Below are 13,694 nucleotides of genomic sequence, written 5' to 3'. Positions count from 1 at the left end.
AGAATTGGATCCACTTCAAAGTCAAAACTGCATCATCTAAGTAATACAGACAGTGATATGCTCGTGGATTACATAATCATGAATTATATAATCATTCGTTATATAATCATTAATGACAATCATTTAAAAGCGGAAAGAATTATCTATGTTATCCATTAAATATAGGGAAACCATATCAAAGAGACACTTTTCAACATTTCTCTGTCAGCTTTGTTTTGCGTTTTGTTTTCTTGTTTGCAACAAGGCCTCTCACTGGCCTTCTTGAACTTGTAGGGACCCTCCTGCTTCAGCCTTCCGAGCGCTAACATTACAAAAGTGCGCCTTCACTTCCAGCAAGTCCCTATGGCGTAGACCATCAGGCATTCAGAAAAAAACGCAGCGCCTTCGATTCTAACACGTTTGCACTGAAATAAAAATAGTCTCCACCAAGTTAAAAGCCCCTGTCCTGTTTCCGTTTGAAGCTCTAGATATTGTAACCATTACCCAAATCGGCAGTGTGGGCAAAATAATCAGAGGCACAGCCTCACTTCAGTCTGTCTTAACAGGAATCTGAAAGCCACATCGCTTCTGTCTTTAGGTCTATGTCCAAAAAAAAAAAAAAAAAAAAAATCCTCAGTAATCTAACAGCAGGTGTGGAGGCTGCCACTAGATTTCAGAGACTTAAAGATGACAGAGACCAACTACTATTGAACTGCCAAGAGGCACTTAGTGGCCAAGGCAAAACTAACAGACTAAGACCAGAGTACCACAGTGTTGAAACACACACACACACACACACACACACACACACACACACACACACGAGCCAGCTGACCCCCAGGTTCGACAAAGGTATGTGCCAGTTATGGAAAATAACATTGATGTTATCCAACTTAGAATTATTAAGCTGCAGGGAGAGTAAACTTGCTTTCCGAAACCACCGTACCCAGCCCCTTTAAAGTTGAAAAGTCACCAGGTCCCAGAGGCGTGAAGTGACTTGACCATACCTTCAAACGGATGCCAAGGTATTCCACTAATAAACACTGACATTCGCAACCTTTTTAGACACGCGCCGTTCAACTTCAACGCTCAGTTGCTTCAGACATCCGTGTAAAGCAAGGATTCTATGACAAGGTTGATGTCTGGGGGCCTCTAATTAAGGAGCGATTAGTCACCAGCTCCGAAAATTAAAAAAAAAAAAGAGCTGACAATACCCGGTCAATCTTTAGTACAATGTCGGAAGCTCACTACATTAATGTCTTTCCCCAAATTATTAAGAGCTAGGAGCATGGTGAACTAGGTCATTATTGGGAAGGTATGACATCACCTGCTATTCTTTTTTTTTTTTAAAGACGCCTGTTCATTTGCTTAACAGTCGACATTGTTTATTTAAAAATAAGATCACAAAACTCTAAGACTATATCCACAAGCAAGCACTGGCTGGGGAGATCACACAGGTAAAGAAATGAAACATGCTACAGCCCGGAAGGAGGTGGTCCGTCTCCTCGCTTTGCCTCATTGCTAAATGCTTAGGATAAGGGTCAGACTCCTTGCTAAAAATACATGAAAATTACATTTCTATGCCAAAATTAAACTCAGCTACAAAATAAGCCAAAGGGAACTGGAGAGATGGCTCAGTGGTTAAAGACACTTGCTGCTTCTCCAGAGGAGTGGGGTTCAAATCCCAGCACCCACAGGGCAGCTCGAAGCTCTCTATAGCTCTGGTTCCAGATAATCTGATACCCTCACCCAGGCATGCATGCATTTAGAACAACGATACACATTTTAAAAAAAGATAAGCCAATGTAGCCAAAAAAAGGTACATGTGTTGGCCAGTTGTTGACACACAGCAGTAACTTTAATAAGGGCATAAGTTCGTGGCATTAATATGACTAGCATTGATACTGGACGTGACCAATAGAACTATTTTTATCTTTAAGAAAAAAGAATTGAGATAAGGAAAGCAGATGTGGCACCACAGGCAGGCAGTCCCAGTATTGGGGAGGCTGAGGCAGGAGGATAGCCATGAGTAACATTGTACTGGACCAACCAGGGTACATAGAAAAGCCCTATGTACCTATCTTTAAAGTAAAAAAGGTGTGAGAAGAGATAAGTAAGACCCACTATGTTCCAGGTCCTGAAGTGGCACCTACCAATGTCCCAGGCTAAACCTTCACTTCAAGGTGCTGCTACAATTACTATGCCTGGGGCAACTATGATTATTCAATTATTTTATAGACAAAAATCAAAGATTAAGTCGCCTGCCTAAGTTCACACAGCTAGCCCGTGGCAGAGCTGAGATTTGCTAAATTCTAAAGCCGTGATACTTTCCCAGATTATTCCCTGAAACATGGGTTAATCCACAGCCCACCTCTAAGGAACGCTTTAGAGGCTGCAATCACAGAAGCTACAGTTCAGCCTTCTCTCCCCTTTCATGTCTGCAAAGCCTGCAGAATTAGTCTATAAAGTCAGGTACAGTGGAACACACCCGCCATCCCAGTACTTGGGAGTCCAAGACAGCAGCTCAAAAATTCAAAGCCATTCTTGACTGCATAGCCAATCGAGTTCCAGGCCAACCTGGAGTGAAGAGGCTCTGTCTCCAAAAACATACATACATACATACATACATACATACATACATACATACATACATACTACATGCATGCATGCATACATACATACATACTACATGCATGCATGCATACATACATACATACTACATGCATACATACATACATACATACATACATACTACATGCATGCATACATACATACATACACACCTAAATACAAACAAGACTGGTCCCAGGCTTGCACAGAAGCCATGGGCCTTGGCTTGTTTTCAAAGTGTACCACAAGTTTTGACTCATTTTGTCATCAAAATGACAAGGATGAGAAGGAAAGGCGATTCGCTCAGCATTGATTTGGTTTTAGCCACGTGAACTGAGCCACACAGCAGTGTAAAGCAGACTAGGACAGGTCTGGGACCAGAGTTCATATATCCCCACCCTCTCCTCCTTTTCCCATTCCATCCAGCAGCCTTCACATACAGAAGAGAATGGTTTTCACACCAGGCAACGCTCTGCCCACCTCCTATCTAATGTGGAAGAAGATAGCAGAATGCTTCGACACATGCTTTCTTCCTGTTCCTAAGGGCAAACTGAGCGAATACAGTGATTCTGAGGTATAATTGTCTTTCGCGTCGTCGACTTCCAACATAATGTAAATGCTGAACCGATGGAACTTAGGCCAAAGTACATATGTATTTCAAGTGATTCTGTTATGATCCTGAAAATGAAGTGCCCATAGCAGTAAACACAGTTTCTATTTATACAATTTCTATAATACACAAAGATAATTCAGGATTAAGTGATACTGAACTTACATATAGCCATCGGTAGAAAAGATGTGCTAAGATATTCGATAATATCCTTGTGGAGAAATGGAGGGAAGGTGGCTAGCGTTGAGATCATCGTGTAGGGCAAAGTGCTCAGCACATCATCATTGAGAAAGGGGAGCAAACACGTGGTCGTATAAAATATCGACTGTCCAAGATCTACGAAACAAAAGTAAGGAGTCAGCGACCAAAGATTGTGCCATTAACCAACTATGCTACTCTTGTGTTATGGGTTTTACTAAGCTGGTTTTAAATTATAAAAGCAACTCTAGGGGTTGGGGATTTAGCTCAGTGGTAGAGCACTTGCCTAGGAAGCGCAAGGCCCTGGGTTCGGTCCCCAGCTCCGAAAAATAAAAAAAAAAAAAAAAAAAAAGCAACTCTAATTCCCTTCCAACTGTGACTTCTGATACACACTGCTAAGTAAGTGTGCGATACACACGGCAGTTTAGTTGGTGAACATATTAAGAAATAAATCTGTTCTGTGAGTTTCTCAACAGCATATCCGTCATCTATAAGCCTCGCGATTCAGATGACCCTGTTGATACCATTAATCTCAAAGCACTTCCCAAGAGAAAAGTAGACTGTGACATCCCTCCATTTTTATTTTTCAAAGCTCCATTGCATTTCATGAAGATAACTGAAACTCAACGATGTGCCCACTAGGATTTTCAGAGAAATCCACGGCAGTCTTAGAGATAAAACTTGGCTATTTCTGCTCTATTGACCAAGCTACACTGGTCCAATACTTGAAGTCTTAGGCAGTGATATAGTTTTGTAACCTCCGGATTCTGTGTGCTTCCGAGAGAGGAGGCTATGAGCCGGTGGTATGGCATAGCCCTGTATAATCAATCAGTTGTTAACTCCCCAGAGAGTCTGCCTCCCTCGAAATAATCTCTCGAGGCTTTGAAATGCAGAGGACGACCATACCTACCTGGCTTCGTAGGAGGTTGAGATGAAATAAACACAAAGAGCTCGGCATAGCATAGCATGTACTCCAAAAACATTAGCTACTACTTACTGCCATTAATATCACTAGCACTGTTGCCTGCACGAGAAGTGAAAAAAATAGAGGACTTTCAAAACAAACCACAACTATTTAGCTTTAGAATGGAGGATGAATAAATCCATTACGTTCAGTGCGCCCTGTGATATTTCTGAACCTCTCAAAGTAGAGGCCATCAGCCAAGGCTTAACATGAAGATGGATCGCTTCTGTATTCATTAACATATCAAAGTCTTAGACTCGGGTCTGCTTTGGCCTAGATTTGTCTCCCAGAGCCATGCATATTCCTAAAATTATTTCTGATAGTCACGAGTTGGCATGCCGTGTCAACCAACATGTCAACTGACCACGTGGTCGGCATGTAACCCGGAAAGCCAGGGTCCATCGCCTTTGAGCTCAGACCAACGGGTTGAAAATTCACAGCTGCTTCAGTGTGAATTACATAAGGCCGAGTATAAGAGACGCCTCGGCTATACTCACTGAGCCTTCTCAGGCTTCAGCTAAGAAGCCTAATTACAGATTATTAACGCCGAGAGGGCCTGGAAGTCCACCTGGGTTATTTTCCACCCAAGGACACTGAGATTTGGCGAGAGTAGGACTGCCCAAATCACAATTTGCCTGTAGTGGAATGGCTCCCACTCATTCCTATAGGCCACAGTGAGCCTCTAAGCACGGGGCCATCGGTCACTCTCAGCTCTGCTCACTGAAGAAGCCTCACATGAAGCTTGCTCAAGACATCAGCTGGTAGGAGCACAGCTCACTGACTCTCACTGAAGAACTGCACATTCCAAGTTGCCTCATGACCCAGCTTTACAGACAGCCCAGAGCAAAATGGAGCTCTCTGGATTTTTCTAGACCGGTCATTAGAATGAACTGGGGAGTTTTATCCTAGTTCCTAAGCTTTATTATGTGGGAAAAAGAGCACAAAAAATAAACATCAAGATAAGGTCACAAAGCAGGCATAGGCATGAAAGCAAAAGCATAAATCATTGTCAAGATTCGCACATTATGTGGATCGCCGTTTACCGAGTGAAATACCACAATCGAGATCTTAAAAGTAAAAGGGCATCTGCTCTAACCCAGTGCACCTTCCAAGGAGCACTTGAGTTCATACTGAGTTTCCGTCTGGGTACCACAGAGCAAAGGTTCCAGTGAGTCTCAGCAGATGTGTCAATTACCACCAGTAAGTCCCCACAGTCTGCTTCTGACTGAGAGAACAGACTGTGGTACAGGAGGCTAGGTAGGTCTAAGACAGCAAAGGGGTTCAGGATAAGCAACGTTTCAGATTTCTACACCTTCATTTTCACTATGAAACAGCATTGTAAACACAAGAAAAGCAAATCCAGTAATAGCCATTTCATCATTTTATGAAAGTAAACAATTTAAGACATTTTAATTACAAGCACTCGATACTAAACCAGTCATTAGGCGTTCTTTTAGGACAGACAAGTAACTATGAGAAAAAGTAAAATAACCCCTACCCACCCACCCATTTCCAGCCTTAGCTAGCTTTTCTGTACAATGAAACTCGGCTTCTCCTGCTTCCAGGGACCAAATGGCAAATGTATTAAAGACATTTACCAAGTCATAAACTTAAAGACATCTCGGGTTTCTAAAGTACTCTTAAAAGAACATAGATCTCTACTCCCCATACAGCTTTTAATTTTTTTAGTGCAAATCCATGTGGGAGGGCTAAGCAGACATCCCGGCCCTCCTCTGTATGGATTACAGGAGCAGAGTGAGCAAGCAAGGTAACGGAAAGACACAGCTGGACGGGTCGCTGCTGTAAACACCAGCGACACGACGGTGTGTGAAAACATCTCGTCCCAGCAGTTTTGGTTATTGGATAAATTTGGAAGAGGTTCTTGGGCATTTCTTTTATCAGGAAAAAAAAAAACAAAAACACTGAGTCCCAGAGAGAAACTTCGATTTGCCCCCCCTGGAAGTCCCAGAATCAGTCAACGATCAGAGCCTCCGTGGAAGGCTCAACCTCTCACATTTTCTGGGGCCATGTTTTAAAGTCAGCCTCTCAACTGCGGCTTTAACAAGAGTCCTTGCAGTAAACTGATCAGGGAAGGGAGCTGCTTGCTATATCCTCCTGTCTCCAGTCCATGGTCTCCTGTGCAAACCCCGAGATAACCACCCTGGGTATCCAGGCAGTGTGGACTGCTAGGATGGGAAGCCCCATTATTAAGTTTCATTGTCAGAAAGGCTTCAAATACATAAAACCCTTCAAGTGATTTACGACAGTAACAACATCCTCCAGGCCCTCTGCCCAGCGTCATAAATATTCATAAGCACACGTGGACATCTCCAAAGACTTCAATAAAAAAAAAAATGCTCACCGTGTTGGCCATGCTGTAGTAAAGGGACTAGATCCAGGAGAGTCACCAAAGTCACGTAGAGGCCTTGGTAGTCCAAAGAAGGGTAGTCTGACAACTGAGCATCACGACTTTGCGGGCCGCGTTCTGAAGGAGCATCTCGCAGGACGCTGTAAAGGAGGGAGCGAGTAACAGTAGGGTTGATGGAACTGACCTGCGGTCTTAGAGATGGGGTGAGTGGGAATGGCACGGGAAAAAGACACATGGTCATGGGCACTGTCAAATTGGAGGCATCTTGGTTTTCCTTCTTCCCTGTGCGGGACAAAATGCTGTTGGGGGGACAAAGAAAAAAAAGAGACAACAAAGACACAAAGAACAGCACATTACATTGAAATGACACTCTAAAACAAATAGTAAAACACCAGATACAACCCCACATAAGATGCAACGGCCACAGCAGCCCAGTCTGCAGACCCAGTGCTGGCGCACGGCGGCGTGCTCCAGATGCCGACCAAACAGGCGGACTTTGTTGAAGTTGCATTGCATCTCATGTGTTATCTGGTTTGTAAGGAGCAAAAATATAAAAATGCATGTTTCAGTGCCAAACCCATGTTTCACAGTTCGTCAGTTTGGTGAAGGGAAAGGCTTCCTAGAAGGAACACCAGCTTGGCTTCATCTGGGAGGGCTCTACTCGCTCCTCATTATAGGGAGCTTCCAAAGCAACACTGTCAGCAACGCTAGCTCATCGTGCGGATGGAAACTTGCAAAATATAGGTATGGCACTTGCAGAAACATGCTTTAGCAGAGAATAAACATGTGCGTTTATTAAGAAACTCTTAAAAATCACATGTTTATTGCATCAAAATAATGTCTATATGTATATTATGATACTGTTTTATGACATTCTGTCAGTATCATTCGAGATAATGAAGTTTAAACAGGCATATGAACTTAGAAATAATACATATTTCTAAAGTGTTAGCTAAACTACATTGGAAAAGCTATGAAATAATATATAGTAAATGGCCCATAGCATGTGTTGGTGAACTAATGAGTGTGTGTGTGTGTGTGTTTTAATTTGGCATGTTGGGGAGGCAACGTTTTATTTTACGAGTACAAAGAGCGGATTGTTAAATAGTTACCCTGAAAACTCTAAAAGCTAGGTAAGCATTGTCTATGATAAGGCTGCCCATCATACAACAAGATCTCAAGTCACTGCTGTTACTCACTTTTATTATTGAACAAAACTCACTAAGCACTAGAGAAAAGATAATTTAGAAAGTTAAGGAAAAAAAGCTTGACGGGAGTAAAAGTAGTCTCTAAAATGGTTTTGCTTTGGGTCTCCACTTTCATCTACAAAACCTTTAGTAAAAGTTACAAGGCAGAAAATTTTGTTGGGTTTAAAAGTCAAAGTAATGACTGCTTCGCCAATGTTTAGGTTTTTAAAATTAGATTATGCAGTTGATTAGTCGGCAACCATTCTGCACTGAGACGTCTGCAGCACTGAAGAGCTCCCCTACCGTACAGTTATTCGCTAGCCAAAGTAGAAATCAGCTAGGCAATGCTTCGTCTCGTGAAGACAGCCCTGCCTTATACTCACTCATGTGCATCCGTTACTAACGTCTCAGCTAACGGTGTGGCATCTACCGTATCACAGTGGCGTGAAGGACTGGTTAGTGTCAGCATGCTTGCTATGTCAACTCGACATTGCTTCTTACTTGCTCTTAGCGCAGGGATACGTTATGATGTAAAAGAAAGGACTACATGCTTTTTTAAAAATTTCTATGTGCCTAATTTACCTCGGTTTCCTCTGTCTTCTGTTACCCAGTGTCCAAGGGAAAACAATCGATAACAAAGATAATTTCAGAATGCTTATGTAACACTTCTTAGCGATAAAGTACGTAGGAGTTGCTGTATTTGTTTTTGTTAAAAGGGATTTAATTTACCTTTTTAAGTGTGTGCTATATTGGGCTTTGTAACCTCACACTGTACAATGGGTTGGAAGTATTCCCCCTCTCACAATCTGCCTACATCTAGTACAAAGAGCATATTTATTTTGCATCGGACTTTATAGTTTCCCACAAAACTGCTCTCGGATTGGCATCTTTACATGTTGAATTATTGATAAGTTCAATCACCGACATTTTTTTTCAGTCCTTATAGGAGTTTATCCTCCTGGAATCCCTTTACAACCACAGAATGGATATGTCAGTATAGTTTCCCAAATTTCAGCATAAGTTGGCTAGCTGCCAACATCCTCTCGAGAAAGTAACACCGGCCTTTAGTCAATTAAAAAATACTGAATATCATAAATGCATGAAATTTAAAGTGTCCATTAAGTCTGGCCCAACCACCTTCCTGGTGGGGGAAATATAACGTCTGATTGACTCCATGTTACCAGTGCTCAAAGCTGGATGAACTGTAATGAGCACTAGTGAATCAACTTTGGAGGCTACTGCTGTGATATTTTTCCCTCCTGTACATGTGGAAGTCCCAAGTGACAGCAACCACAGTGTCCTACAGTCAGGGAGGGAAGAATGTCAGCATGGAAACAGTAAAACTTTCTTTCGCTGCCTTCGGACTTAGCGAAGTGGGTGAGGTTGAGGAAAATAAAATGGCGAAAATGAGTTATCCATGAAACCAGTTTTAAGTTACCATTCATGTCTCAATGTGAGGAGATGTGCTCATTTGTGGGAAAACTTAGGAAGGGCTCATGAGTCAATGTCCAATGCACCGTGGTTTTATGATGTTTCGTGAAGTTTATTCAGAGAAAAAAAAAAGTACTTTATTTCCCCAACCAAACTGCTTAACTTGGGAATGACCAAAGATTTCCACATTTGAAATTCTTTCCCAAAGGTCTATTTATAGATTCAACTGAAAAGAATATTAGGAATGCCCTGTCAGAAGAGTCAGACGTTGCCACAAACTTTCACTTTGCCTTTCCTTCTTTAGGCCCTCTTTGTGGGCACCAGCTTCCATTGTCAAGAAGAGAGAAGACCCCTCTGGTGGGGTAGGCAAGGTGACTGAGTGCCTTCAAGCCTTTCTTGTACAGAAAATTAATATATCAAATCGACTTTCTGCACAATTGAGAATTTTGACGTGTATGTTACATCTTATACACTAACAAATCGCGCTAGGCTCTAAAACCATATGCGGATTTCAGTGTGTGTGTGCGCGTGGGTCTCCTTAGAAATTACTATTTAATTAAGACTATTGGGTTGAGACTAGAATCCCTTTTTAAAACATAGTCACGTTTCTAACAAGTTGGTAGCAGATTTAAAGATTTACACTCTAGCAGTTCCAAGAACACCAGAAGAGAGACACGAGGAAGATTTTTTTTTCCATCAGCAAGTCTGAAACAGGAAGGAAACTAGGAACCTATAAACATCCAGCCGGGTAAAGGGCAAGATGAAAGACCTTGGATGATCTAAATGACCACAAAATGCTTCTATATGAAGTGAACCTGTACGGGCCGAGGGGGTTAGACTTCATTGCCACCCCTAATGCTAAGAAGCGAGCAAGCGAAACAACCTCTGTAGTAAAGCTCTGTCTAATTGTCCACTGCCAGACTTGGGACCCTGCTCAGCTAAGATGAGCACAGCTCACTGTAATGTGACAATGCCACCTGGGACCTTCGGTCACTCCTCGAGACAGGAAAGGCTCCCAAAAGATCCTGGGCTGGCTGAAATTCTACACAAGTCGATTCAATGAGTATTTATGGATCCCCTGTTACAGAACAAAAGCTGCTCTGAGCACAGGGGTGTGCTGGGTAAGACGGAGGACTCATCAGACTAGAGCCGAGAGAACCCTGGCAGACTAAGTATCTTATGCAGACGCCACAGCTGATCTTCGAGTCTCTCTTCTCCTGTGGACTAAACTGACTGACATTAAACATCTAGGCCAACCCCAGCCTTTCCAAATCCAGACAAAGCATTCCTGAAGTCACTGAGGTCGCATGAAGGCACAGACATCAGACGACTTGTGCTAACGGTGTAATCCTAACCACCATGGTCCAAATAACACTGCTTGAATTTTGGAAAATGGCGCCACATAGTCCTGCCCCGTGTCTTACTCCAACTCCCTAGTTTGGAGATTTCAGACGTGAGCCACAGTACCCAGCTTCTTTATCATGTTTCTTTGCAAGAGCCTGAGCTCTGGAGGCAGCAAGTAGGTTCTGAATGTAAGAGGGACACAAATGCAAAGGGTAGAGATGCTTGTGGTAGAGATGTTCAACCCAAGAGCCAAACACTTCATCTCGCGAGACTTAAACGTTCGATAGCTTTTTTTTTTTTTTAAGAGGAAGGAATCTGAATTGGGATGGATGCGGCTGCCAACAGCCAAAGGGCTTCTAACCTGGTTCAATATATAGAACAAAAGTTAAAAGTTTTGTTTCCAATTGTTGGGGGGAGGGGTGTTTCTTTTCTTTTCTTTTAAAGAAATAAAGCGTCCGCAGACATAGAGAAGATAGAAAATTCACAGGGTTTGGCCTGTAAATATTCCTATTCAAGGCCCATCCGTGATAAACGACACGCCTCTGTGTCTTGTGCACATGCGCAATACATCGTCATTAGCAACAGAGTCTGCCAGCTCCGCTTTGATCCACCGCCTGCAGCAACCTTGTGAGAGAACTGAGAGAGGTGGGAGCTGCTGGACCTTCCCCGTCACATCAGCTCAGCTCAGTTTAAGAAAAGTTCCAAAAAGATGGCAAATCTATACACTAAACCCTCCCTTTCTTCCCTTGACTTCATGGACAGTCAAAACCACGCCACGGACTTTGTAATAGACGTCGGTGTTCCCAAAGGCCGAATCAAGTCTTTATTAAGAGGCGCCCCTGCTGTGTGACAGTGACTAGAGAACAGCAGCCTGACATGGGCGTAATGGTGTGTGCTGTGAATTAGGATCGCCGATGACCTAATGACTCCGATCCTGCTACATATGTGACACTGAGCAACTTCCTGAAGCGCTTCTGTAACTTGGTTTCATTATCTGTGAAATGTGTGCAGCAGTACCTTTATCTAACTACAAGGGGTTAAAGGAACTGTCACACTTTAAGAGCTTAGAGCAGAACTTGATGCGAAGAAATATAGGTACCATAACATAACGTTGCTATGGTGACCACAGCCAGTGCCGCTGTCACCATTAGCAGCTGTTGAAATTGACTCTCCTTTAAAGTGGACCATGCTCAGTTACAGTAATAACCACTTGAGGAGACTACCCTAACACCAGTTTCATCATGCAGATGCTGTCACCTCGACCTCATCCTAATGGCCAAAGCAGAACCCTCATGACTGGCACACATAACTTAAAACGGTATCCTAAAATTTCTTAACTTATTGGCACAGCAGCAAAGCCATGAGTGCTTAGCACTGACGCCAAACAGAGATGTCAGAATTTCTTTACAAGTGGAATCTAATATGTTCCCTACCAGGAAAGCACCTCTAGTTTTGGGTTCCCCTGTAGGAAAGAGTTTCCCTGTGAGGTTCCCAGCCTCAAAAGCAAGAGGAAAATGTGTAGAAGACTGGAAAAGGACACCTGTGTTCACGCATTCATCTGATTACTACCGTGAAAACCTGGACAACTATTCGATGCCCTTTGAAATGGGGAAATGGCCTGCCCCAGGGTCGTAAACGAACTGTGAAGGCCTGAGAGACATCATGAACCTGATAAATAGAACCCCTTCACTCAAGAACAGGGACCGTAAAGACTCCAAAGATGAGAAGATACCCAACGAAGAGTGGCAGATGTTGATGCGGAAGACCGGCAACTGGCTGTGCACAGGATGTTTTTCTGCCTATGGTCAGCCTGTCTGAGGACCAAAAAGTGAGACCACGGGAACCTCTCTCTGGCGGCACTACAGCCACTGCAAAGTGTGTCCTGATTTACAGAACTCCTACTGCGGTCTAAAAGCCAGAAATGGCAGCAAGTCCAGAAGCAGATTCACAGAGGAGCTGTGGCAATGAGACCAAGCGCCGGGGTGTAATGGTCAGTAGAATCTTCCGCATTCTTCAACCTTGTTTGTCAAAGATAGCTACGCTGGAAAGGGCTCGGCTTTGTTTGTCTGCATTAGTAGCAAGGGTGAAGGGGAATGGCCCTGGGTCTCTGTCGTGTAGTAAAAGCAGAGAGCTCCTGAGCTGTTAGTGCTCCCTTGTCCTCCTTGAACCTAATATCAGCTGTGATGTGGTTGGAAGGGACTGCTTACTGTGCCAGTCAGAGAACCAGGATGTACTAAATCACCATGAAACTCTTTTAAACTCAGTGTTTCTCATTCTCAAATTTAAAGACCCTAATCGCACCCCTTCACCTTGTATTGTTCGCGTCAAACACACCTTTTTCTTTTAAGCATGTGTAGGTCTCCTGAGAGAACAGGCAACTGAGGAGGCAGGCTACAGCCATGCCACCACGTTTCCAGGTAAGCTGGGATCTGATAAGCTAGACATGCCCGGAGGACTGGAGTCCAGACTCTTCTGTCAGAGCACTAGAAAACTAAGGCTTTTAAGACTTTCAGTTCACCGTGAAATTAGGTCCCAGTAAACTCAGCAGTACTACCTAGTAATTCTCTCAAAGTCAAGGGTATTTAAGGCTTACCTTAACAAGGTCTGGGAAAAGTACTTCAGGGTGTTTGCAATATCTGTTCCTGACGGCACGGGATAAATGTTGTGGAGAACTCGGTTATGATATTCCTGCAAGTACCGGATCTTGGAAGCAACTAGATAAAAGCAAAAAAGAAAAAAAAAGAAGAAGAAGAAAGAAGGACCTTCTTGTAATATGTATCAAACTCACAGTGAACTACAAACAAGAACTCAATCTATACTTTAAAAAAAAACATAAATTTTCCTGTAATTCCATGATAGAAATGCTAATACAAAACACTTAATTTCTTATAACTGCATTCAACACTTCAACTTACTTTCAGTCCTGTGGACTGACATCCCTACACGAAGTGTCTATTCCTTTTCAATCACTAAGGATGATATTGTTCTAATTGCTTCCTAATC

The 13,694-nt window shown here is 43.0% G+C and overlaps 1 protein-coding gene across 18 annotated transcripts in view; it reads right to left on the bottom strand.

Annotated features, from left to right (window-relative positions):
- The window catches only part of Unc79 (unc-79 subunit of NALCN channel complex), a 246,811-nt gene that overhangs the window by 191,172 nt on the left and 41,945 nt on the right, over positions 1–13,694 (bottom strand). For 11 of the 18 annotated variants that reach the window (XM_087553452.1, XM_087553462.1, XM_087553460.1 and 8 more), the window contains exons 2-4: positions 13,285–13,405; positions 6,724–7,028; positions 3,365–3,535 (exon numbers count right to left, since the gene is read on the bottom strand). In XM_087553452.1, coding sequence (XP_087409578.1) covers positions 3,365–3,535; positions 6,724–7,028; positions 13,285–13,405 — 597 coding nt within the window. 18 annotated transcript variants of the gene reach the window in all.

The sequence above is a fragment of the Rattus norvegicus genome, chromosome 6 (genome assembly GCF_021556685.1).
Source record: "Rattus norvegicus strain SHRSP/BbbUtx chromosome 6, alternate assembly SHRSP_T2T, whole genome shotgun sequence".
Taxonomy (NCBI): Eukaryota; Metazoa; Chordata; class Mammalia; order Rodentia; family Muridae; genus Rattus; species Rattus norvegicus.
The sequence above is the reverse complement of the archived record's forward strand: the minus strand, read 5'-3'. Positions and strand labels throughout refer to the sequence as shown.